This window comes from Zonotrichia albicollis, chromosome 8, assembly GCF_047830755.1.
Source record: "Zonotrichia albicollis isolate bZonAlb1 chromosome 8, bZonAlb1.hap1, whole genome shotgun sequence".
Classification (NCBI taxonomy): Eukaryota; Metazoa; Chordata; class Aves; order Passeriformes; family Passerellidae; genus Zonotrichia; species Zonotrichia albicollis.
Genome location: NC_133826.1, coordinates 24,554,743 through 24,580,006, shown reverse-complemented (window position 1 = coordinate 24,580,006; position 25,264 = coordinate 24,554,743). Strand labels below are relative to the sequence as shown.

Below are 25,264 nucleotides of genomic sequence, written 5' to 3'. Positions count from 1 at the left end.
ATCTTTTCTGAAGAGATCACAATCTGAAATGCTCTTCAGATGCTTCTTGCTCGAATCACAATAAGCCAAAGTGCTGTCCTGCCCATTCCATAGGGGTGACACCCTGTGAAGGTTCCCTGTGCTCCAGCTCTGTTGTCTAAAGCACAGCACTGGTGTTTCTATTAAACCCCTACCACCTATCAATTACTAAGATGTAAAACTCTAATCACAGACAGGCAACCTGTGCACTGCTGCCAAAAAAGCCCTACAGAATTCCAACAGGACTCTTTCTGAGCTGCCGGCTCCTGTGGCAGAGGCAGCCCAGCTGCTCACCAAGCACGTTGAGGCTGTAGGTTTTGCTCCTGTCCCCAGCAGCGTTGGATGCCACGCAGGTGTAGCGCCCCGTGTCCAGGAGCTGCGCCTCGGAGATCTGCAGGGATCGCCCTCTGGACACGATCCTGGCATCTCCAGCCTCAGCCAGAGCCTGCCCATCCTTCAGCCACATGACCTGTGGCACGGGGTTCCCTTGATGGAGTCGGGAAAATGGCAAACGTGAGTTGGTGCATAACCTCTAGGATATACCAAGATTTCTGAGAAACAGGAAAATACAGTTTCAGGTGTGCTTTTCATGTACATTCAAGAAGGGAAGTTCTGAAAAATGCATTCTGAAGTCTTTGAACCTCCTGAAGTGATATATACCTTGTCTGAAATTCCACAGGCCTTTGAAGAAGAAATATCACAGCAACACCCTCTGGGTTCATCTCATCCAATCTTTACAAAGAGTGCTTAGTCCTGCTCTAAGCACCACAGTTAAATCCAAGATTCAAAAATCCCGCTGAACTGAAATCCAGTTAAAAACAGGCTGTGCAGCACCAGTAGTGATCTGACCACGGCTTTGATGAGCAAAGGTAAATCATAACCTGTTCATTTACCTGTCACCTCACACGTCAGGGTAACTCCGTGCTTCTCCTTCACTTTCACATCTTCAAGTGCATTTTCCCCCACAATCCCTGGAGGCACTGCAACAGGCAAGGACACAACATCAGCATGTATTCAGCAACAACGAAATACAACGGGCTGCTTGAGGATGCTGCCAGGAGGGATGAGCGTGGGAACACGGGACTAGGAGAACAAATTTACCATTGTTTGTGTTTGGTTACACAATCACTGCCATAAAAAAAGAAGAGCAATACAACAGATTCCCAACAAGTGGATGCTGTGCCACAGCTGATCAGCGTTCTCTGCAAATACAGCTAATTCCATATGGGAATGAACACACTACACAGGTCTAAGGCACATTGCTGTGGTACAAATTACATTTTTCTAGGGAAGTAAAAGATAAAATCCCTAAAATACCTATCCCACCCTCCCCAAACAGCCAACCCAAGGCAAGGAAACTCCTACTGTATGGCTGATGTGGTTGACATGTTTCCAAATTATCCTGGTGAACTTGTGCTTTTGGATGTGGAGGGCAGATTATGAGCATGCTGGGGAGTAGCTGCACTGGTTAAAAGCTGTGATCAATTATTTCTTTCAAGGTAGAGGCATTTGTAGGTCAGGCCAAAAGAAATTGGCACTACAATTCAAAGTAGGCATGGAGTGCAACAGTCTGAAAAGGAGACCTGTAGTAATTAGGAAGCAGCTCCGTCTCCAGGAGATATAGGAAATTTTGTAACAAAAATGTCAGAGTAAGGAGCCTGATTTATGTTTTAATAATCCTGCAAAGTGAAAACTTTCAGCCTAGATAGAAGACCTAAGAAGAATGGAATTAAAATATATTTAATATGTTTAACAGCTTGTTTGTGATCTAGCTTGTTGCTGGAAGCAAACTTTTTATAAAAGTAAGAATCATGGAAATATGCAGAATTCATTGTCAACAGAGACAAGAATGTTACACCAGATTTCTGATAATTAATGAAAGGTTCAAACTTGAGTGAAGGAAACAGATGGGGGAAAACAAAACTTAAAATCAAAGTTCAGCTTTGTCAGGCCAGAAGTTACTACTATTCATAAACAAAGACAGCAACTCATTGCTTTGACTCCAAAATAATACAGTAAGTCGTCAACACATCTTAATTTCAAAAATATGGCAAACCCTTTTCAAATATATAAATATTGTGCTTATTCCACCAAGCTCTGCCTGCAGACTGCTGCACCCCCTACAGTAACCCAGAAAAACCCTGGCATGTCTATGTACAGCTCCCACTGACAGTAACTGGTAAGGATTCTGTGCCACTGTCAGGACCCATTCCAGTAACTTTCCTCTAGAAAGACAAATTACTGGGGGGAGGGAAGAGAAGACTGAACAATGGAATAATGGAATTTTCCACTTGAAATCAGCTTCACTGAGCATTTTTCTTCAAGGAAAACAAAGCCTATGCAACAGAGATTCCCAGAACCCTCAAGAACACCCTGCTACTAAAACCCTCCAAAGAAAACAGTCAGACAATGAGTGCTTTCCAGTGTTTATCCCTCTCGTCCATTCTACCACACTTACACTTCCATGAGCTCATCAAATAAACATGAACTGACTTGAATGGGAGTTATCATTTACTGGCTGAATATGCCCAAATCAGCTGGAGGCAAAGGAAGATGAGGGGCACTCAGCACCTCAGAGAAAGGAAAAACAGAGAACAAAATTCTACACAGAAATGCTGAGAGAAAACTTGCACTGTGCCAGACCTAACAGTTATTGATAAAAATAAGTTACTAAACCAAAAAGTAGTGTGTTCTGGGGAAAACACTGATTTGCAAAACTAAGCAATACATTAATGGTTCTAAATAGCATCTAAAGAGCCTGCTGGACAACTCCTGGTCTAAGTGCATCAGCAGGATCACCCCTTACCACATTGGTTTATATTCTTTGTCATACTAAAGGCTCTGCTGACTAAAGGTTTCCACTGTACTGGAGCTGGGATTGCTGACCCTGGAGAAGATCCAGGAGAGCTGGAGAGGGACTTTGGACAAGGACCTGGAGGGACAGGACAAGGGGGAATAGATTCCCACTGCCAGAGGGCAGGGTTAGATGGGATATTGGGAAGGAATTTTTCCCTGTGAGGGTGGGCAGGCTGTGGTGCAGGTTGTCATCCCTGAAAGTACCCAAGGCCAGGCTGGGCAGGGCTTGGAGCAACCTGGGGTAGTGGTGCTCATGGGGAGGGGGTGGGGCAGGTTTGGAATGACATGTGCTTCAAGGTTCCTTCCAACCTAAACTCTTCCAGGTTTCTATGATTCTATGTAGAAAAAGCTTCTCTTTACAGCCCAATTTTCTGTCAGTGGTATCAAATTCACTTTTCTCCCCCTAAGGATGTGTGTTTTGGCCTAATATTTTTAAAAATACCAAAGCATACAGAATGCCCTCCCCCTTGCTGTACAAACCCCTCTCTTGTGCTGCCCCAAACCCAAGCAGGTACTCACCCAGGACAGAGAGGTGGAAGTCCTTCCTGGCCTCTCCTGCAGCGTTTGTCACCACACAGGTGTAATGTCCCTCGTCTGCCACACCCACGGGGCTGAGCCGCAGTGTCCGGCCCCCTGAGACAGCCAAAACAGCATCAGAGTCCTGCTCTGCCAGCCAGCACCACCCCAGGCTGGGCAGGGCACACACCCTGCTCTGCCACCCAGCACCATCCCAGGCTGGGCAGGGCACACACATCCTACATCCCAGGCTGGGCAGGGCACACACATCCTGCTTCACTGCACGGGATTCATAGATTGGCACTTGGGACATGGCAGGAACACTGTGCTTGTAACACACAGTGCTGGGCAGGAAATTGGGATAGCACACAGGACCTCAGCAGGGTTTTCACTCACAAAAGTGCTTTGCTGTACTGAGATTCTAAATGAATATTCAGGAAAATTAATAATGCCTCATCAGTGATTATTATGTGTGTACACATAAATATAAGCTTATCTCTATAAATACCTTGTTCTATAAATACCCTTAAGGTATTTTCATAGATAAGGAATAAAATTTCACCTCTCTCTTCCAGCATTTGTACTAATTGTGCCATCAATAATAAGAGTAACAGCTGATAATAGCAGTGGTTTACACGCAATGGTTTGAAAGAACAGATTCTTCTTGACTCTGTGGTAGTCAAGTCACCTTTGCACAGGCACATTCCTTTAAAAGGAAGATTTGCAAGTATGTTTAAGGCACAGGCTGCATGGGAAGCAGGTGAGGTACAGTGGATTTTTTTTTCTTTTTCCTAGAAGATATGCAGGAAGGATCATCAAAAGCAAACATCAGTATCTGGAAAATGCTCTCAAGCACTTGGTGGGGTCATTGGGGTGTCCTGTCCAGGGCCAGGAGTTGGACTGGATGGTCCTTGTGGGTCCCTTCCAGCTCAAGATATTCTGTGATTCCATGATCTGAATTAACTGACTAAAAGCGGCCAGCAGTGTGTCCACACACTGAAATTATCCACAATGCCAAGTATGTTTTCAGTTAACAGAACCAAAATCTTGATTTGGCAAAGTATTTAAATCCAAAATTAGAGGAGGATTTTTGTTGTTGTTGTTTTTTACAGCTTTACAAGCACAAATAAAGCTCCAAGTGCCATACTGGCTACAGTTCACTACCACAACATGTAGCTTTCTGAAGCACAAAGTTTGGAGGAAAACAAAGCCCTGAGCCCTGGCGTGTTTCCCCTCCCACACAGCCAACATCCAGAGACAATAAACATCTTTTTGTCTCTCCCTTCCTCACTCTCGATCCGGGAGGTGAGATTAGTGTGGGAGTAGAAAGCAACAGACAGGACAGAAACAATCAAGCCCAGAAGATGTTATTTTTGTTGATTGCAACTTGAAACAGAAGGGAATGCAGAGCAGCTCCCAGAGCCAGGTTCATACTGGGAAATAATCACACTCCCACTCCTTTTTCCACACACCATATGCAAAAATGGGAAAGCATAGGACAGGACTATCTGTGACATTAAAAGTTGCACTCATTAAAATACCCTAAAGCTTATCAGCTTCAAATGAAGCTGAGCTCTTAAACACCTTCCGCCTCTTTGCCTTCTGATTGTTTTCTTAGGTTCATGATGCAGGCTTTGTATGGTGGCTATCATAAAACTTCATAAAAAGTTATTGTCATGAGATTTCTACTTGCCAGTGGCAAATCCAAGGTCAAAGAAACAACACAGCCAGAAATGCTTTTACATGCACTCATTTCTGAGGCTGTCTTTGGTTTCATATACAGACCCACAGAAATCAGAGATGTGTTTTGTTTTTTGTCATTTGTTCTTTCAAAGATTTTTCCGCTTTAAATGGTAAAACAACTGTGAAGAGGAAGAGGTGGAGAAAAATAAATAGGAGAGATAATGAAGTGCATTTCTGGGCATGACAAAGTGAGATGCCCTCCACCTTTTGTACCTGAGAGGACTCGCACTGAGCTGTTCAAGGTGATGGGCAATCCATTCTTGAGCCACGTGATTGCAGGCAAGGGGATTCCTGAGGCTTCACAAACCAGGGAGATGGGATTCTTCTCTACAGTGCTGATGTTTTCAGGCAGCTGCAGGTAACCACCAATACTTGGGGGAACTACAGCAAAGAATAAGGAAAAGTCATACTTCAGAGCAAATACAAATTCATTTTGCTCACAACATTAGTGTCACCCAAATATTAGTTTCCTGAGAGTGAGTAGCAGGGTAGTCTTGGTTAAACCTTAATTTCTCTCTCTCCAACAACAAAATATTTCCCCCCATGACATTCACTCCAGTATAATGTACAATTGTACCATATCCTGGTTATCTTGGGAGATGAAGCAACTTGGGGTAAAATGATATTAACAGAAAGAGGGCTAACATTTTTAAATATTCAGGAGTTATAAACTAGGTTTTGGGCTTTTCCTAACGGTGCAACTAGAGCTGCATGCCCTGCAGCAGATCCAGGAGCTGCACTAAGCTGCACACCACTGCCTGGCCACCCAGTGGTGAATCTCCACGTGCCCCAGGCGGCCCCACTCACCGTGGACACTGAGGTCGTATTTCCTGTCGGCCAGCCCGGCGGCGTTGGTGGCCACGCAGACGTAGCGGCCGGTGTCGGACACGCGGGCGCGCTGCAGCCGCAGGACACGGCCCCCGGCCAGCACTGCCACCTCCCTGCCACTGCCACTGCCCAGCGCCCGCCCGTCCTTCAGCCATGTCACTGCTGGCTCAGGAATGCCCTGAGCCTCGCACTCCAGGGATATTTCGCTTCCCTGGGTGACAACGACCTCTGATGGGTGGGGACCACTGTTGGATATAGTTGGTCGAGCTACGGAAGAAAAAGGGACACAGCCAGCGTAGGAGTCAACTGGGAGCTGCACTTCAGAATCTTCACTTGCTGCTGAGTCAATTTTCCAGAGCAGCAGGGTCAGTAAAAAACAAATCAGCTCCTTTCCTCCTCTCCCACAGCATAAAGTAAAAATGGTTTTTAAAATGTTAACTTACAGGCAATTTTTAAAATACAAATGAGAAAAAATTAAATTCAAAAAGACTGTCCCCACACTATCAATCCCTACAGATTTTGGAAGATTTTCTTCTCTGTAGGATTGTTTAAAAATACGTCCTTTTAGTCCCAACAAAAATATAGTAAAGTCTAAGGGAATTAAGAGAAATCTAAGTTCATTCAGTTGTCATCACTACTGCAGCTTGGGGACAAGAAGAAAGGGGTTACATCAGTGGATTGTGCACTTTTAACAGGGATATGCAATGTCTTGGTCAAGCTACAGGTCCAAATTGCCAACATTTTAATCATAACACTCTCCTTGAACTACCTCTAAATAGTCCTACAGCCAGCACTCCATCTCTGGAGAGCCTGCAGCTCAACATCACTGCCCAGCTCACACCCCCATAACATTAATGCCCAACTGGTAAACCATGATCAGAGTTTTCCTGGCACTTACTGTACACTTGCAGGCTGTACTCTTTGGTGGCACTCCCAGCCACATTGGAAGCAATACAGGTGTAAGATGCAGCATCAGATCTGTCAGCAACTGCAACCTGGAGCTGTCTGCCCCCAGACAGCACCCGCACCCTTCCCGATGGCTCCGGCACCACAGGAGAGCCTGCAAGACACATTCTGTCACATAAAACCACACAAGTGGCCAGGAGCAAATCAAAGTCATGTGGTATGAAGTCCACTGGCTCATTCAAAAGGACTGAGTTGTACATTTGCCCATTTTAGATGTACTCTGTCAGAGTTTTTCCAGAGAGCAGGAACTTGGCACAAGCAGATCCTGAGGGCTTTTTGTATTAACCACTGATTTCATGGCACACCCTGAGCTAAAGCACACTGACTCTCACTCACATCCATCCAGAGTTTGGAACACCTCCACTGAGCAGAAAGTCCAGCACTTTCAGTAAAAGGTGACTCACTTTTCAGCATATAATTGTCTCACCCTGCACAGCCAGTGCTTAGAAATATATAGTTTAGGTTTCACACTATGTGCTGTGTGTCACAGGCTTCTTCTCAGGAAATACACAGTAGAAACATGACAGCAAACTCCCACTGCATTCTCTGAGCAGATTCTTCAGTCTTGGAGACCTCAGGTTATCCATTTTCATCTTTCTAAACTGCAGGGAGACTTCCTGACAGAAGGAATGCACCTGCCATGAATACTTCTAACAAGCTGAATCTTTGTTTCCCTCTTGTGCCTTTACAGTCCTCTCTATAAAGTGCACCAAAAGTCAACATGCTGAAAAAGAGACTCTTCCTTTCTAACTGCTTTTCTAGACTTTCTAGCAGGTTTAAGTATCCTTCCTGCCATTAAGTGTACACACATTAGCCTTGCAGTGCATTTACATGTCATACAAAGCCTTTCTAACTTCCAAGAGACAGGGTTTTAAAAGAACTTCCTGTTCTCTGAAAACGTTATGCATTGGAAAAAGTGTTCTGTAATTAAAACCTGCTCTTTCCATGAGCCAAAATTAATTAAAACAAATACATACCATATTGAATTGTTCTGCTTAGAAAAACACAAATATAAGTAATATTGATTAATAACACAAGAATTACCACACTGGAAAAGTAAATTATCTTATTTTGTCCTGTATTCTCTCTCCAGCAGTGCTAAAAGAAGGTGCTGAAAATAGCTGGCTTTGTCTGTCAACTCCTAAAGAGGCGTTTGGCAATGTAACTGACCCCTAAAGCACAAGGTGTGCAAGATGGGAGGAGAGAAAGGGTTTGGTGAACCCCCAAAGCAATGACTACAACTACACCTATCTTCACCACTTGGCAGGATGCCATGGCTGCAGATTTAAAACCAGCTCAGAGAATCTATCTTATGCAGTGGATCACAAGGCAGAAACTCAACTTCACACCAAGGGACTCCCAGTGACCCTGGCCCTGATATCTGGGATCCACAAACAAGTCTTACAATCCCAGAATGGTTTGGGTTGGAAGGGACTTTAAAGATCATCTCATTCCAACTCTCTGCCATGGGTCCAGACACCTTCCACTTGCTCAGAAGACCTCTACCCTGGTCTGGAACACTTCCAGGCACGGGGCACTGTGCTGCTGTCCTGTTGCTCCATGGTAAATAAACATTTTAAGTGCTCCACAGTTCATTTTTGAGCAATCTCAGCACTGCACTTCTCTTGCACCTTTAGAAACACCTAATCCAAGCAGAGGTGAGATAGACAGAAGGGAATAATCTGCTCCTCGAGCTCACGTTACTCAGTGCCAGGATTATGCAGATGTATCTGTACATTTGAACTCCTCAGAACACACCATCCGAAATATACACAAGATGAAAAGCAAACCCAGCAGGTCAGAATTATCCCATTTGCTTTATAAAACAGACAACTGGCAGTTACCCACCATTCTTTTTCCAAGTGAGGCTGGGTGGTGGGATGCCACTGGACTCACAGATGAGGCTAATCAAGCTCCCTTCATTGACTGTCAGCTGAGAGCTGTCATCTGAGCCAGAAATACTTGGTGACACTGCAAAGAAAAGCCAAATAAGTGCAGTCTTTGAAACAATATATTATTGGCCAGCAGTAAACCCCAAATGACCCTCATGCAAATCTCTCCCATTCAGCTCTGAAGTAATGACAAGGATTGTCTCCTCAATGCTAATCAGGCCCTGGGTAGGGAACAATACACTTGGGAATGACTGCATCCATCCTTTTGGGCACTAAGGGCTGCTGCATGCACAGGCTTTAATTTGGGCTGCCTTTAATGGACTTCACCGAACAAAGATGATTTGGGGAACTTTGTCAAGTGACTCCAGCTCTAAGAGCCTGCCTCATTCATGGCCTCAGCTAATAAACTCACAGAGATCATCATCATCATCAGTGACTTTTAAAATTCAGCCTACATTTTTCCTTTGAATGTTTCCTGCATCAGCACACTAGCTGCCACATCCAAAGCTACGGATCCCATCCCTCTGATCACTCTCCTGCAACAGAAGGATCACTCTGCTTTACAGCTCTGTGACTCTAAACCAGCTGCAGACAAAAGGGACCAGTGTTTTACTCTGATTCTCAGTCTTAAAAAGCTTTGGTTCAATCCCTAGGGAAGGGCTAATTACCTCTTAGGAACCAGGGAATCATTTTCATCAGATGAAAATAGAGTAGGTAGAGACCAAGAAAAAACAGAGGAGAATGTAGGTTGAACCTGGCAAATAAAACCTCCCAGGTGAGATAATTATGCAGCACGTTTTAATGCATGTGACAATATCCAGTTTCTCCTTCTGACACCTCCAGCTCTCCAGCAGCAACCAGAAGTGTGGGGTTTGAAACAACAAGGGCCTTATGGTACTGTCTGCTTTACCCTTGATTTGTCCTGCTTCCAGCCAGGACAAGCCTGTGCTATTCTCTTCATTTAACTCACAGGCTGGCTCCTGGATCCACACTTAGCTTTCACAGATCCTCTGAAGGATACATTTCCTGGATTTAAAATGTCAAAATATAGCAAGAAGGACTTTGGATGCGGGCATAAATGAAAGCTAGAATTCTAAACAATTATCCACAGATGGCTTTCACAGGCAGCCTGTGGTTTCTATCAAGCTTATCCCATCAAAGCTGCTAACTAGCAAAGAATTATTCCTCCATTCAAATCCTACTGGAAAGGTCCTACTGCACAATGGAACAAATCTAAATCCCTCCAGCAAAGGTCCTGTGCAAAAGTCTGGGAGAGAAAGAGCAAGCAGAGACTGACCTGCACAGCAAATGGTATTTGCTTCAGCATAGGAAAATGGCATGGTACTACAACATCCACCTCTAACTCAAATGCCATGAATGGATCTTTTAATAATGTCAGACTTGAAATCTGAACTGAAAAATGTCATTTTAGTGTTACAAACCCTCGTATGTAATTCTAGTCTTGTGACTCCAAAGTAAGAAATTGATTTACAATAGTAAAACAGGGACATTTCAGTTTGAGCATGAGAAGAAAATGATGGTGCAGAAAATCTCCTCAAAAGCAATTATTAAAATAATGTCCTAAGCCATATTCATCACAGAGCCATAGAAAAAATTATTCAAGCTGTTTTTATGATGCAGCACTAACAAGTTTGTAAGGCAGCTTTTATTTATCTGAATTTTCAATGCTTCAACATTTCAGTAAGTGGAAAGTTGGCATGTTACTTTAAATGGATTAAAAGCTATGGATCCAAACCCAGGTAGAATCATGCTCACAGAATGGTACAGGCTGGAAGGGACCTTAAAGATTATCTTGTTCCAAGCCCCTGCCATGAGAAGGGATGCCACTCGCTAGTTATAGTTCTAACTACTCTCGTTCCTGCAAGCTCAACAAAGGCCTGTAACTGGTGTTAATTTAGAACTAAATTAAAGCAATTTGAAAAATGTGTGCACTGCCTTAGGCCTGTTCAACTACAGCAAACACAACAATATATCCCTGTACAAGCCTCAGCAGCTCAGCATTGATGAACTACAGAGGATTCCAGTGTCTCACATCATAATTCAGCTCTGAACCTTGTTCCCATTTCTGGAATAAGCTTAATAAATCTTACCCCAAATATTGACATTATAGTTCTTCTCAGTTTTCCCAGCAACATTTGTCGCTTCACAAGTGTAGCGTCCAGTGTCCTGCACTTGAGCTCCTTCAATCTGGGGACAAAAGAAAAACCTGAGTTTCTTCTTCCTACATAATTATTCATGAAATGTGCAGGGAGAGGGGGCTAAGGTTTCAATTTTATTTTTACAAATGTCTCCCAGAATATTAATAATACAGCATGAATCCAGCAAGCTCTGTACCCAGACAGCTGTGGTACATCTCTGCCATCCCTCCCTCCTCACACACTACTCTGCTGTCCCACCTCCACAGAGGGTGCAGCTCCCCAGGGCGAGCCCAGCCTGCCCGGCTTACCTTCAGCACGCTGCCATCTGCAGAGATGCTCAGGCCTGGCTTCTCCAGCAAGGGCCGCCCGTCCCTGAGCCAGGCGAGGCGGGGCGGGGGCACGGCGCTGCCCTGGCACTGCAGTTCCAGCGCCTGGCCCAGCAGCACTGACACGTTCTGCTCCTCGCCCACGATGTCAGGAGGGACTGCACCAACACAATCACACAATGGGTTACCTTGGAAAAGCCCTCTGAGACCATCCAGGCCAACCATTCCCCAGCACGGGCAACATCCACTGGTCTTAAACCCCTTCAGGGATGGCAACTCCACCCCTGCCCTGGGCAGATGTGCCAGCGCCTGACCATCCTTCCTGTGAAGAATTTTTCCTAATATCCAACCTGACCCTCCCCTAGCACAACCTGAGGCTATTTGCTCTTGTCCTATTGCTAAAACCAAGGGACCTTTGGGCACTGAAGATTTCACAGAGCATACATAATGTCGAGTTAAGGGACTTCACTGTACAAAGATAAAACCACATGCCTTCAGCTACACACAAGTTCAGTCTCCTTTATACCACAAAAACGACAATAATAATTTTTGATATTTACAGACTTCCTTTCACACAAAATAACACTAGTGAGGTATCAGCTACAGAGAAATCATAAGGATAAGTCAAGAGTAGCAAAAAAACCCCTTAAATGTAGCTAGAAAGGAAAATGCCCAGTACATAAAAATGGGGGAATGCATTCCTGCAAGAAAGAAAAAGTGCTGCTGACTGAAAAAGCTCACAGTATAACAATCAACCCCAGAAGTAAAAAATGTCTTAAGCTGTTCCAGATAGTGCCAAGAAGGATACTTAGCTTTAAGGAAAACTCTGACCCACAGATAAGTTGTCCAGAGATGGCCAAATACAGCTGACAGAGTAAGTCATATACAGAATTCATGGTCAGCAAGCAAGTCAATAGGTTAATGACTTAATCGACAAATAATAATCTACAATTAGCTCATGGATCACATTTGTGGTATCTACCAATTAATGCAGTTGTTGGCACTGAGCACTATATTTACATTTGTCCTGCAGTTCAGTGATAACCTCATTATTACACTATTATTTCCAAATCAGACAGTAGAAAAATCCCCTTTTGAAAGGAAAGTTTTCTTTGTAGAAATAAAAAACAGTGGAACACTGGACACTTCAATTGAAACCCATTAGCTGTTCTTGAACAGTGCCAGGATTTAAGAAAACACATTTCCCCCCCTATTTTTTAATTCTGTGTTTCCACAAGCAGAAAAACAAAAGTAACTGAGAAGGCATTTAAGAACTAAACCTTGAACACAGCAAATCAGAAATTTTCCACAGGGAAAGTGTTCATGGCTGGAGTCAAAAAGAACACAGACCAAATACTGCCCCCAAGAAGTTGACCAGGACCAAATATAAGAACCTTTATTGTGACATTTCCTTTGTCCTTTAGTTTTGGGATCCATGACCCCAGACACTGAGGGTCTGAGCGCACAGAACTTTGGGGTGAGAAGGGAGGCAGTGGGGCCATCTGTGAGAACAAGCACAGTAAGTTAATCACACATGGGAGAGCAGAACAGGTCCCAAAGTGGCACTCAGGGGACAGCAAGGCAGCTGTCGAGGTGGCCTGAAAGACCAGGAACAATCAAGCTTTGTGTTTCATGCCCAGGAAGTACAGAGCAGAGCTGCTGATTTCACAGATTGGAAATAATTTAAGGAAAAGCCTGGTCCCTGTGGATAAGAAATATAGTAAGTGAAAAAAAAAAACTGTTTATCTTTTTATCTTTCTAGAACTCACAAAGGTCCAGATTCTTTGTGAGTGTTGTGGAACTGAGACTTGGAAACTGATCCATTCCTGCAGAAGGCAAATTTATTTCCAAAGACTTTTCAACCATTTACTTTTCCTCTCAGCTCAATGAATTGAAATGTGCTCAAAAGGAATCTGAGTTTATGACACAGACACTAAAGCACTTATTTCTGAAGGAATGGGGGGGGTTTAAAATTAATCTAATTATGCTCATAGTAACTGTAAGTGAGCTTGTTCCAATTCCTGGCTCAGTGCACATTTCCAACCAACTCAGCTCCAACTCTACTCCAAATAATTTTCCTCCTGTGGCTTCTTAATTAGATTGCTCTTATGAGGCAAGTCTGAAGAGCAATATTACTTTTTGGTGACAGCCTCACTCAAGCTGGTCCTGCAGCTGAGCTCAACCCTGGCCAGCTTCAAATACAACATTAATTTTAAATACACACAACTCCTAACTCTTTTCATTTCCTCCAGCTAAAATGGACAGAGGTTCCAGAAAATAAAAGAGGAATAATAAATATACCTATGTCACATTACACAGACATACACACCTGTCCTCAAAGTCCAAAGGAGACCGTGACATTCCTTGCTCTGGACATGAAATATTCCAGCCTATATTAACTTTGGCTCACTTGCCACAGCAGAGCCCTGGGTTTCTAACTGCCCCTTCCAGATGCAAAAGTCACCAGGACTTCAGTCAGAAGTACCCTAACAAGGGAGACAATTCTGAAAGTCAAACTCAGGAACAAATAACTTGGCCAGCTGCCCCCTTCTTAGAACTCATCATCCAAACTCCTAACTTTTCTTGCAAGGTTTGCCATAATGCTGGAGACTGGCAGAGTCCACTGACCTACTGAAAGCAGAAGCAAAACCCCAAAAGTGCCTCAATTCCAAATGCCTCTCTACACATGTGGAATTCTAACATTTCTAAAACAAATATCAGATTACTGTTCATCCTCATTTCACTGCTGGACAAATCCTCTGAGATGTCCAAGGGAACACAAAACCTGCTACAGTCACACTCCCTGGCATCCCTGCTGGCACAGCACCCATGGGCTCTGAGAACACAACATGGGTGACCTTAGGGACCCTTCCAGTGCCTGAAGAGGCTCCAAGAGAACTGGAGAGGGACTTTGGGCAAGCACCTGGAGGGACAGGATAGTTAGAAGTGCCTTCCAGAGGGCAGGGTTAGATGGGATATTGGGAAGAATCCTCCCCTGTGAGGGTGGTGAGGCCCTGGCACAGGGTGCCCAGAGAAGCTGTGGCTTCCCTAAAAGTGTCCAAGGCCAGGGTGGATGGTTCTTGGAGCAACCTGGGATAGTGGGAGGTGTCCCTGCCCATGGCACAGGGTAGGACTGGGTGAGTTTTAAGCTCCCTTCCAACCCAAACCATTCTATGAATATGAAAAGGCATCTGATGCAAGTTACAAAAAATCCAGGAATAAATTCATACAAGTTACAAGAAAGCACAGAATCACAGAATATTCTGAGTTGGAAGAGACCTGCAGGGATCACCAAAATCCTGCACAGGATAATCTCAACAATCCCACCAGGTATCTGAGGCCATTGCCTGAATCAGAAGGGAGGATGAATTTATACAGGTTCAGGCAAAAAAATTCAGAATTAACTCACTGACAATCTGGAAAACTGACAAACTAAAAAACACCTCTTTCCTGCTCCTTTAAGGAGACAGAGCTGACTGGTTGGACTCAACACAGTGTCACTATTTAGCACTAAAAGAGTGCCCTCCATTTAGGCAGGCAGAGCAAGGCTTGGGAATGGCATGGGAACTGCAGAGCTGGATGAGGAACTCCCAGTACCTCCTTCTGGTGCCATAAAGACAACAGAGCACTGGGTCCAGGAATATCTCTCACCTGGCAGAACCATCTGGTTTACACAAACATGTGTTTTCTTTTCTCATTTGTAAATGAGCTTTTATGCATTAGACCTGTAAATTCACTGCTGTAGTTACATTTCTTCAAGGATACACAGGACACATCTACATGCTTTAGTAAATGAAGGTGAATGTGCATATATGTTTTAACTTCGATACACAAACCACTCCTCCTCACCTGGCCCTCCATTACAGGTTGGGACTACTTTTACTCATCACTGCTCAGGGTCTGGGTCCAGTGTGCTACATTAAAGCTTGAAGAGCAGCTCTCAGAGCCAAAAGGAAGATGTTTGTCACTCACCATACACGCGGAGGTCGATGTCCCTCTGGCTCTCCCCCGCAGCGTTGACGGCCACACATGTGTATGTCCCCGTGTCACTGAGCTGGGCACTGGGCAGTGCCAGCACCCGGCCCCCTGACAGGACCTGCAACGGGAGCACAGCACCTTCAGGCACACCCCAGTGCCAAATACAGCCAGGGGGAACTCCTAGGGCTCCTTGCAAAATGGAACACTTGTTTTGCCACTGCCTTCCACCATCTCCCTGCACTCCAGTGTTCTCTTCTAATCCAGACTTGCAAAAGCAAAATCCTAACTTCATGCCAGTCTCTAGGGAATTCATGGCATTCTCAAGACTTTGCAGCATCTGGACACCCGTCCATCCCACCAGCTACAAACATGCTATCACACCTTTTGTCTGTGCCCTGAGCACTCCCCACAGAACACAAATTCCCCCTCTTCCCTTTCAGACCATAAAATCAACTTCCAAAAACCAATCACGGCATCTCATTCTACCTCTGAAATATCTCCTTACATCAGAGGTTGGTTTTCTTTTCTGAATTACTGTTGTATGTAAGAGCTCTCCAGATCTCTTCAGCAGAGGAATTTGGTCCAATTTCTTCTTCTGCCCAGTAAGTGGAAAAATTTTTGATGTAAATTTACTCGGTATGACATCATCTGAAAGGACCACTTTATTTCAAAGTATCTTCATCTTCCACTTCACACAGTACTGGAGCTAAACTCACACAACCACTCCAGAGCAAAAGGCCTTATATTATTATTATTCCAAATTATCCATCTTATTCTCTTCCATTAAACTGCCCTGACTTAAAAGCCTCCTCCCACAAGAGGGAACACCACAGAGCAGGATCTGTCCCTGGTACCTGGAGGCCGTTGCTGACACTGGACACAGGGCTCCCATCCTTCAGCCATGTCAGGATAGGGGCAGGGATGCCTCTGGCTTCACACTCCAGTCTCACTGCATTATTGACCACTACTGTCACCATGTCACTGCTGCCAGAGATGGATGGGGGCACTGAAAAAAAAAATACACAGAAAAAGGGCTGTAACAGCTACATAAGCATATTAATCACAATGAAATGAAACAGGCTGCCTAGTTTTGGATGTTATTTCTCTTTTCTCATGTTACTCCTGCTAAACTCTTGTAATGTCTTTGTTCTGCGCCAGATCCTGCTCTTCCCTAGCATGAGCAGGCAGATAACTGCAGTGAAACTACTGTGAGCAAGGTATGTGGGACTGGGCCCACAGCCCAGAGGACAGCTGTGAAACCCAGGAACCACACCATAAAGCCAGAAAATATTCCCTCAAACTCTTCTACTATTATTCCATTTAGACCTTGTGAAAGACTTGAGGAGTGGTATGGATTAAAGAAAGGAGTTTACCATATAGACCACATAAAGCAAATCCATACACAGAGTGATGAACTGCCCTGGCAGAGCATATGGAAATGTTTATCAGATTAGACTGGAAAACATCTGCCTCTCTGATGACACAAAACATTGCAATGGAACATCTAAAGCACTTACTCTAGGCACACAGTCTAGCAAATGTTGTAGGGCTCTGGTAGAAAGGGAGACAATCATTTAAAAAGGAAGATGTTTCATGCACTAGGAGAATCAAAACTATTCTATTAGCTACTACCACTAATAACTTAGTGATAAAGTTTAAAAGTCAGTATTAGATAAAAACTTAATGTTTAAGGTCACTCCTGCAAAGAGATGAGAATGGTGTGAGCTACTCATACATATCCCTCTGTGTGAGCGGAGAAAACATGAAAATTCTGCACTGAATATAAGATTCATTAATGAATTTAGCAACTTCTAAGAGCCTGTACCTCAGGTTGTGGCTGCCCCATCCCTGGAAGTGTCCAAGGCCATGCTGGACAGGGCTTGGAGCAACGTGGGATAGTGGAAGGTGTCCCTGCCCATGGCAGGGGGTGGAACTGGATGGGCTTTAAGGTCCTTTCCAACCCAAACAACTCCATGATTCTGTGATTCTCTATATATTCTGAAATATATATTTCAGCAATAGCAGTAAGGGCAGAAAAAGGGCCTAGGATTTTATAATTTTTTTTCATTTTTTCCCCACAGAGTTCCTCCTATTGCAGTACAACAGCATCCATTGTTCTCAAATGCCTGAGAAAGCTATAGTGGGGAGAAAGAAGTGAAAAAAATTAAAACAATGAAATCCTATGAATTCTAACTAAACTTGCATTCCACCAGATTCCTTCAGTTGGCCTGCCTGATTCCATTCAGTGTTAAGCCTAAGGTATCAAGCATTGTTTTTCAATGCCAGAAAGATCTGATAACACTATTAGCAACAGAAACTGGTGAATAAGACCAGTAGTTGACAGAGGCAGATGCCCATGGAAATCTAGAGCAGCCTTTCCATAAATGCAGCACAACTTTCAGTACTTGGCATTTGAGCCTGCTCTCCATTAAAGAGTCATTGCTTCCACTGGTAAAGAGGGCAACACCTTTTAGTTTTGTCTTCTCAATCTCGTAAACCCTAAGGACAGTGGAGGATGAACCTGTGGATGGTGAATTCCAGCACCTCTCTACTGTCAGCCTGGCAGGACACCAGCTGAATGAAGCAGGCTCATGGACAGTTCAATGCAATTAGTTCCTTTGATGCCGTTACTTGTGGCTGTAACTGCATATACTCTGTTCTAGAAGGGGAACCTCTGTGTCTTAGAAAATTTCATTTCCCTAGAAAACTCTGGACGTGTTTGCTGAAATTCTGCCATCCCTAAAAAGACACACGTACTCAAGGGTTATTTTCCATTTAACTAGAATAATGACCTTAGCTCTAAGGATTTCCCAGGAATTCATCACTGGGTGGGGTTAATTGCCTTTGACTGTGTCTTGTGCCATCAGTTTTTCCCATGATGGTCATTAAATGCATGGAAACACACTGCCCAAGTCATTAATTAACATTAATAGGAACTATATACTGTGTGTGCATGTCAGCTGGGGACACTGTGCCAAATTTGGGCCACATTTTTCATGGAAGACTCCCACAGAAAACTGGCTACATGCACATGGATGTATCAAAGGTAAGAATTTGGATTATGGCCACATGAAAAAGCCACTGAAATCAGTGCAAAAGCTCCAGCTGGACTTTTGCTTAGGTGTCTCATGTCAGCAAACACCCACACACTTCCACTTCATCTTCTTGGACACAGCATATTTTTCTTTAAAACTCTTGGATTATGAAAGAGCATTTGATCTGTGTCCTTTTTCTACTGCGAGCTTCAAAGTCACCTACAACAAATCCCAGCAACTGCCCAGGCCTCCAAATTACTCAAGTGATACCTTAAACAAAATCCCTCTTACATAAATTCATTCTTCCTAGGAATGCCTTCCCTTGGCATATTTTCCACATTCAAAACACCTATTCCAATATCAGCTAGAAAACAGAAGAGTGAAGAGCATGGAGTGCCAGGACAAGGAGGAATGACTTCCCATTGCCAGAGGACAGGGTTAGATTAGATATTGGGAACGAAATCTTGGCTATGAGGGTGGAGAGGGCCCTGGAATGGAATTCCCAGAGAAGCTGTGGCTGCCCCTGGATCCCTGGAAGTGTCTCAGGCCAGGTTGGACAGGACTTGGAGCAACCTGGGCTAGTGGAAGGTGTCTCTGCCTATGGCAGGAGGTAGCACTGGATGGGCTGTAAGGTCCCTTCCAACCAGAACCACCCTGAGATTCTGTAATCCCATGATGAAAGATACCAAGTCTGTTAAGCAGACTGGAAAAGGAGGAAAGCAAAGGTGGAGTCTGCATGTATTCTTCCTAAGTGTCACAATACAGGGCAAGAGGAAATAGCCTCGAGTTGTGTTGGGGGTAGGGAGGTTAATTTAGATATTAGCACAAGTTTCTTCATGGATAGGGTAGGCAGCAACTGGCAAAGCTGCCCAGGGCAGTGGTGGGATTTAAAAGCCGCATGGACGGAGCACTTGGGGACATGGATCAGCAGTGGCCTTGGCACACCGGGCAATGATCAGTGCTCACTGGGACTCAATGCTCTCAGAAGTGTTCCCCAAGCCCCAGTTCCGTGGTTGTGCACTCACCATGCACCTGGAGGCTGTAGAGTAGCTCGGCCGTGCCCGCGGCGTTGGCAGCCAGGCACCTGTAGAGGCCGGAGTCGGCCACCTGCGCGCCCTCGATGCGCAGCACCTGTCCCCTGTCACCTAGCGCGCGCCCGTCCTTGGACCACGACACAGCTGCGGGGGAGAACGGGGACAAATCACTGACAGCCCCGACAGATGTGGCACCACAGAACTGTCACACTGGCCACCTCAGCTTTCACACACACGCCAACGTTTAACAGTCAATGGCAGCTTTAGTTGTGATTAAGAATAACAAAACGGAACAGAAAATCAGGAAATAGGAAGATTTGCTGACTATTAACAGCAAATTTGACACCATCATCCATATCCCCCATATATTTACAGAAAAGTGTTCTGAAACTGAGACATTATAACATAAAGTAAATTATAGGAAATTTACTTATCCTATACCAAGGGAAAGAGCAGCTGTTTAAAACCACACAAAAATAAAAGGTGTCCCTGCCCATGGCAGGAGGATGGAAGCAGATGAGCTTTCAGGTTCTTTCCAACCCAAATCATCCAGGGATACTACAATATCCCTAGATATTATAGAGATATATAATATGAGATAGATAGATAGAAGATCTATCCAGGGATTCTATAACATGTATCAATTTTTTTTACCTTTTACCTTAAATTGTCACTACATTAAACTGAACTACCTGGGACAAAGAATCAAAACATAAGCAACCAAATCAAAGGGCAACTGGCAGATCAAAAAACTGAACATAAAGAGCAGAAAACTTGGTGTTACTGCAGAAGAAAATGTTATAGGAAGTTGACAACCAAGAAAATCTGCAGGTTTTGCATCTCAGCCAAAAGATGGCACCATGCATCAGGAGAAAGGGTCATTCTTTGCTGGCCAGAGGCTTTGCTGGCACCACTTCACTACTCACATCAAATTACTGCTCTTGGAAGGATTATCTGTAATACACATGGGGGTTTTGTGGAAAGAGTCACACCCACCAAGTGCTCTGGCCTCACTGATAGAAAAGACTTGCACAAAGCTTTTCTCTTTTCCAGTGGGCTGCTGTGCTCTGACTTTCCTGATTCATGTTATATCTTGACAATAAGATGTACCATTGCATCACACTAGGGGAAACCAAACTGTTCTTATTGCATAAATTATCTGAAATCCATTGTTTTAGTTGTTGATAACTAAAATAACTGAACATTTGGATGAAAAAGGAAAAAAAAATTAAAAGGAGCGTAAAATAGACATAAAATTCTTATGCTTTTATAACATTTTACTTCCTCAATATTTTAACTTTTTTAATGTAAGTATAAATTATTCTACAAAATAATACTTTGCTGTGAATAATTTTTAAAAAGGCAGAAAAGGAGAAGCTGGATGCACATCTGAAATGTAATAACACCTTTCATCTGAAAACGTTGCTATAATCAGCATGAGAGTAATTTGCTATATTAGATATAAACTCTTACTAACAACTCCCCCTGTTTTGCCTTACAATAATTAATACAGCAAATTGCACTCATAATAATATATCTTTTTATATCTTGCCAGGTAACAAAACCCACACATTAAAGAAATCCTAGACATGAGCACACGTTACAGGCACACTCAATCCATAAAGTATTTCAGGTCTGCCTTACACTAACAAATACTGAATTGACAGGAGATAAAAGTGGATGTGTTTAAAGCTCATTCAGTAGAAATCAAATAGTGTTCTTGCCTGGGGACAGGGCATCACAAGGGAATAGATTATCCTTGTGATGTGTTTTCACTCATTTATCAGTGGGGATCACTGAATTCCTCAATCCTTCCTCAATGTCAGCCCATACATTGACATTTCCCATCACACAGTTTCTAGCTGGTTTAAAATCACACAATTAGCTCCACATTCAGCATATCCATTACTTTCAAAGATACATGAAGGCGAAACCCTTGATGAGATGTTCCCCAAGGTGCACGTGGATACCTGGCAGAGGGTTCCCAGATACTCTGCATTCAAGATGGATTGGATTATTCACCACCACTGTTTCATTTAATATTTTTCCTGCATCTTCCAGACTGGGTGGTTCTGGGAAGAGACAAAAGCAGCAGGTTTCCATTAATTCAGCCACCCAGCTAGCAGAGCATATGATCACAAAGTCATCTACCCTTGGAGAAACTTTGGGCAGTGAGTTGCACAAGCTTCAGCTGCTGGGTGACCAAGGAATTTCTCCAGAAAGTCCATCTCTGAAATAGGAATACTCTCTAATTATATAATCTCATTAGTGGTAAGAGGAATAAAGCATTATTTCTGCTAGTTTTCATTTTTTTCCAGGAAAAATGGAACTTAAAGATTTGCAAGTAATGGTACACAACACAGAACAGCAATTCTTTCTTGGGGCAAGCTCCTCCCACTTCAGCTGGTGATACTAAACTGAGTAGCATAGACAGCTTTTACCTTCCTGAAGTTCCAAAATCTGAAAAATGACAGAAATGCCAGATAGTAAAGAGTTTGAACATAAAGACTGACAGCAAAGGAGTGCTTTATGAGCATGGGACTGACACTGAAGTTGGTTGTGATGCAATTATCACAGTCTGAATGTGGCTCCTCTTTCTAAGTCCCACCCACAGAGACTCTGCAACCTCTCCTCTTTCAGTTTAACACCTTCCAGTTACTGGCTAGGTTTGGCAATAAAAGTCAACGAAGCCATACCCTGTGAAAATATTGCCACAGTCTATTCCTGCACCTCCTGAGGATTCCCACTCCTCCTTTGAGCACTGGGTCACATTAGCAATGCACAACACTTTGTGACCACTTCTAAGCCAATTACATGTAAATCATGGTGAAAGTATTTATTAAACTCCCATGAAAATGACAGCTTCTCAAGTTTCCATGATTCTTTTTCTATTGTTTTTAGCTGCGAAAGAAAATTCCTCTTAAACAGGGTGAAAAATCCCTGCACAAGAAAATATTCCTTTCTCAGAAGTTATTCCTGTAACAATTTCCCATTTCCCAGGGTCACGGGGGAATACCAATATCCACAAAAACCTTGGATGAAATTAGTAATAACAGCGGTGGTGTATCACAAATTGATTCAGAAACACAGAGTGCCCTTCTGAGGGGTGGGTTAGTAGGAATGTGTTTGACTTTTTGGGATACCTCTGAGCAGCAGAGGTACTGGTAAAGACATTCATTCATCTCTGTGTCCTTTGGTGTTACAGGAGAGAGGTCAGACTCCACAAAAGCCAGTTTTTGCCCTCACTCCTTACTAATGGAGTGGGACAGAGAAAGAGAACGGAGAGGTGGACGTGCAGAGGCAGGAGAAAAGCCAGAGCGAGGTGAGCCCAGGTGCAAGAGCCGCGTGGACAGCCCGGTTTGGGCGCGTTACCGTGCACGTGGAGCCGGGTGTGCTGCTGGGCCTCCCCCGCAGCGTTGGTGGCCACGCAGGTGTAGCGGGCGGCATCTCCGGGCAGGGCCTTGCCAAGCTGCAGGACACGGCCCGAGGCCTCCAGCTGTTCCCAAAACACAGAGAGGAGCTGTGAGACACCACTGCCCCCAGCACAGCCACTTGGGGTCAGCAGACATGGCCGGGCTCATCCCCTCCCAACCCCGGCTCATGGAACAAGGACTGCCGGGTCAGAGATTTCAGTGTGCCTGGGACAGCAGCATCAGGAGCTGTACAGGTGTAAGGAGACCTGGCTGGCAAGGGGCAGGCAGGCAAAGGAGACTGCAGGCAAGGTACCAAAAACTGCTCCAGCCATGGGGAATCAAAGCCACTGCAAGCACTCACCCCCGGAACATGCAAGCACTGAGGAGGGCTCTTCGTGGAAAGGCAGGATCTCACCAGGAAAAGGGAATTACAGGTAGCTGCTGCAGCGATCACAGAACAGCTCAGCTAATCCCACCTCATAGGGATGAGTGGCTAAGAGGCATCTCACAATCAGCAACAAGCATTTGACCTTGAAAGGCTAAGTACAACTGGAAGGAGACAGATTCTGAATTTCCAGTCATGGACTCTCCTGATATGAGGTGATTAGTGAGATTCAGTTGACTGAACACTGCTATTACCTGAGATACCACCCTAAACAGGCAGAAAGTCCCTGACTCTGCAGGATGGCTCTTGAGCACTTTTGTATTACAGTGTGAGAGAAGCGAAAGGAAAAGAAGCACTAATGTGTATAACTTACAGCAATTATCTTCCATGGTTTGGATCCCATAAAAGAATCATGCTTACTCTGATATTTCCCCTGGCTGTGTTTACTGGCTGTCCATCTTTTAACCAGGTTATGGAAGGGCTGGGGATGCCACTGGCTATGCACTGCAGTGTCACAGGCTTGTGGAGCACAACTGCTCTCTCGGAAGGCCCAGCTGATTTAATGGCTGGAGGAACTGCAAAAAGCACCAGAAAAAAAAAAACATTGCCTCATTTAAAAATGTACATTTATATATACAGAAGCAGTATCCCAGAGCAAAGTGCAGCTTTTCTTCTACTTCCAGATCCAGTGGAAGGTGTCCCTGCCATGGCTGCTGTCCAACTCAAACCATTCTATGATCCTATTTCATCTAATCTCCTCTCCAGTTTTACAACCTGCTAATGCAAATAAACATTTATAAAAAGTTTGAGCACCTTCTTGCCAGCAATTTGAAACAAAAGCAGCCTGCTGCTTCCTGCCCACCTTGAGTAACCTACCGTGAACTGTAACATCAAATTCCTTTTCATGTTCTCCTGCCTTGTTTGCAGCCACACATTTATAATGGCCACTGTCTGACACTTGAGCTTGAGAGATGACAAGTTTCTGTCCATTTAATAAGACCTTGTGTCCAGCCTCCTTGCCAAGTGGCTGACCATCCTTGAACCACCTACCAAAAAGAAAGTTCCATTTCAGCTGTCATTGAAAGTAAGATCACAACAATCTTAAAATATGTACAATTCTATTAAACAGAATGCCTCAGTAACTCTGTTTGCATTTCTAGTGTCAGGTTATATTCCCCTTGTCTGAGTGCCATTAAATTAAAGGGTTTATCAGAAGGGAGTATTGGGGAATGGCCACTAAAAACAGTGCCAGAAAGGTGACAGCAGATACTATCAGAGGCAGAGAGGAATTCTCAAAGCAAAAGCAATTATGGGTGGCAGTACAAAGGGGACATGAAGTTGCATTAGCTAAGGACTTAAAGTTTTGTCTGGTCTTGTTTTCTAGCCTCATCTCCAGGACATGGATACTGGCACAACAAACCACACTACTCTAAAATGAAATCCTGATGTTGCCAAATGATGGTGCTATCAATGGAGCCAGGAGTTTGTCCTCTACTAATTAACCATCACTGATTAACACTGAGGTGGCTCATTAAGCTCACCTAACCAATCAGCAGATTTATTTATATTTTGCTACTGTCATACCAGTGCCCTTACGTGATAGTTGGTGAGGGTGTCCCCCTTGCTGAACAATCCAGCTCCAAAGGGCTATGGAGAATCACAATGTAGCCCAAGAGCTCATCCCCACCTTCCACAAATGGTGGCACTGTAAGAGAGAAAAATCCACCAAGAGAAACATTTACACATCAGAAATATCAAACAAGTCTCTCTCAAATAGCACTGTTAAACACACACTGATTCATTATGAACCGCTGTTCCTTTCTGAAGGGAAACATCTGCCCAGTGACATTTTGTGGCTTCAAATCACTTCTCTCACTTTTTTACTGTTTTTTGTTTGGTTGTGTTTTCCAGATTCTGTCAGAAGAACCTTGTGAAAGGATGGGGTGGGGGTGCTTTTGGCACCCTTCGTCAGCAAAACAAAGACGCAGACACCCTGTCTCATCCTATCTGGGAAGGAAGCACTGGCACACAGCTCCTCCACTATCAAGACCAGTGACATTTACCTGCAGAAGGAATGCTCTACATCTGCATTCAGTAGTATGTTCAAGTGAGCAA

At 44.1% G+C, this 25,264-nt stretch overlaps 1 protein-coding gene across 5 annotated transcripts in view; it reads right to left on the bottom strand.

Moving 5' to 3' along the window:
* HMCN1 (hemicentin 1) overlaps nucleotides 1-25,264 on the bottom strand; it is a 161,768-nt gene that overhangs the window by 51,504 nt on the left and 85,000 nt on the right. For all 5 annotated transcript variants that reach the window (XR_012581424.1, XM_005487032.4, XM_074546292.1 and 2 more), the window contains 17 exons: nucleotides 24,746-24,854; nucleotides 24,026-24,195; nucleotides 23,570-23,724; nucleotides 22,724-22,847; nucleotides 21,322-21,423; nucleotides 19,343-19,495; nucleotides 16,137-16,288; nucleotides 15,277-15,400; nucleotides 11,287-11,462; nucleotides 10,931-11,027; nucleotides 8,776-8,898; nucleotides 6,860-7,021; nucleotides 5,941-6,228; nucleotides 5,347-5,514; nucleotides 3,394-3,507; nucleotides 912-998; nucleotides 313-504 (listed from right to left, as the gene is read on the bottom strand). Coding sequence is in view for 4 of the 5 variants with exons in the window: in XM_005487032.4 (XP_005487089.2) it covers nucleotides 313-504; nucleotides 912-998; nucleotides 3,394-3,507; nucleotides 5,347-5,514; nucleotides 5,941-6,228; nucleotides 6,860-7,021; nucleotides 8,776-8,898; nucleotides 10,931-11,027; nucleotides 11,287-11,462; nucleotides 15,277-15,400; nucleotides 16,137-16,288; nucleotides 19,343-19,495; nucleotides 21,322-21,423; nucleotides 22,724-22,847; nucleotides 23,570-23,724; nucleotides 24,026-24,195; nucleotides 24,746-24,854 (2,496 nt within the window). In the remaining variant the exon portion in view is untranslated. The remainder of the gene's footprint in view (nucleotides 1-312; nucleotides 505-911; nucleotides 999-3,393; nucleotides 3,508-5,346; nucleotides 5,515-5,940; nucleotides 6,229-6,859; nucleotides 7,022-8,775; nucleotides 8,899-10,930; nucleotides 11,028-11,286; nucleotides 11,463-15,276; nucleotides 15,401-16,136; nucleotides 16,289-19,342; nucleotides 19,496-21,321; nucleotides 21,424-22,723; nucleotides 22,848-23,569; nucleotides 23,725-24,025; nucleotides 24,196-24,745; nucleotides 24,855-25,264) is intronic.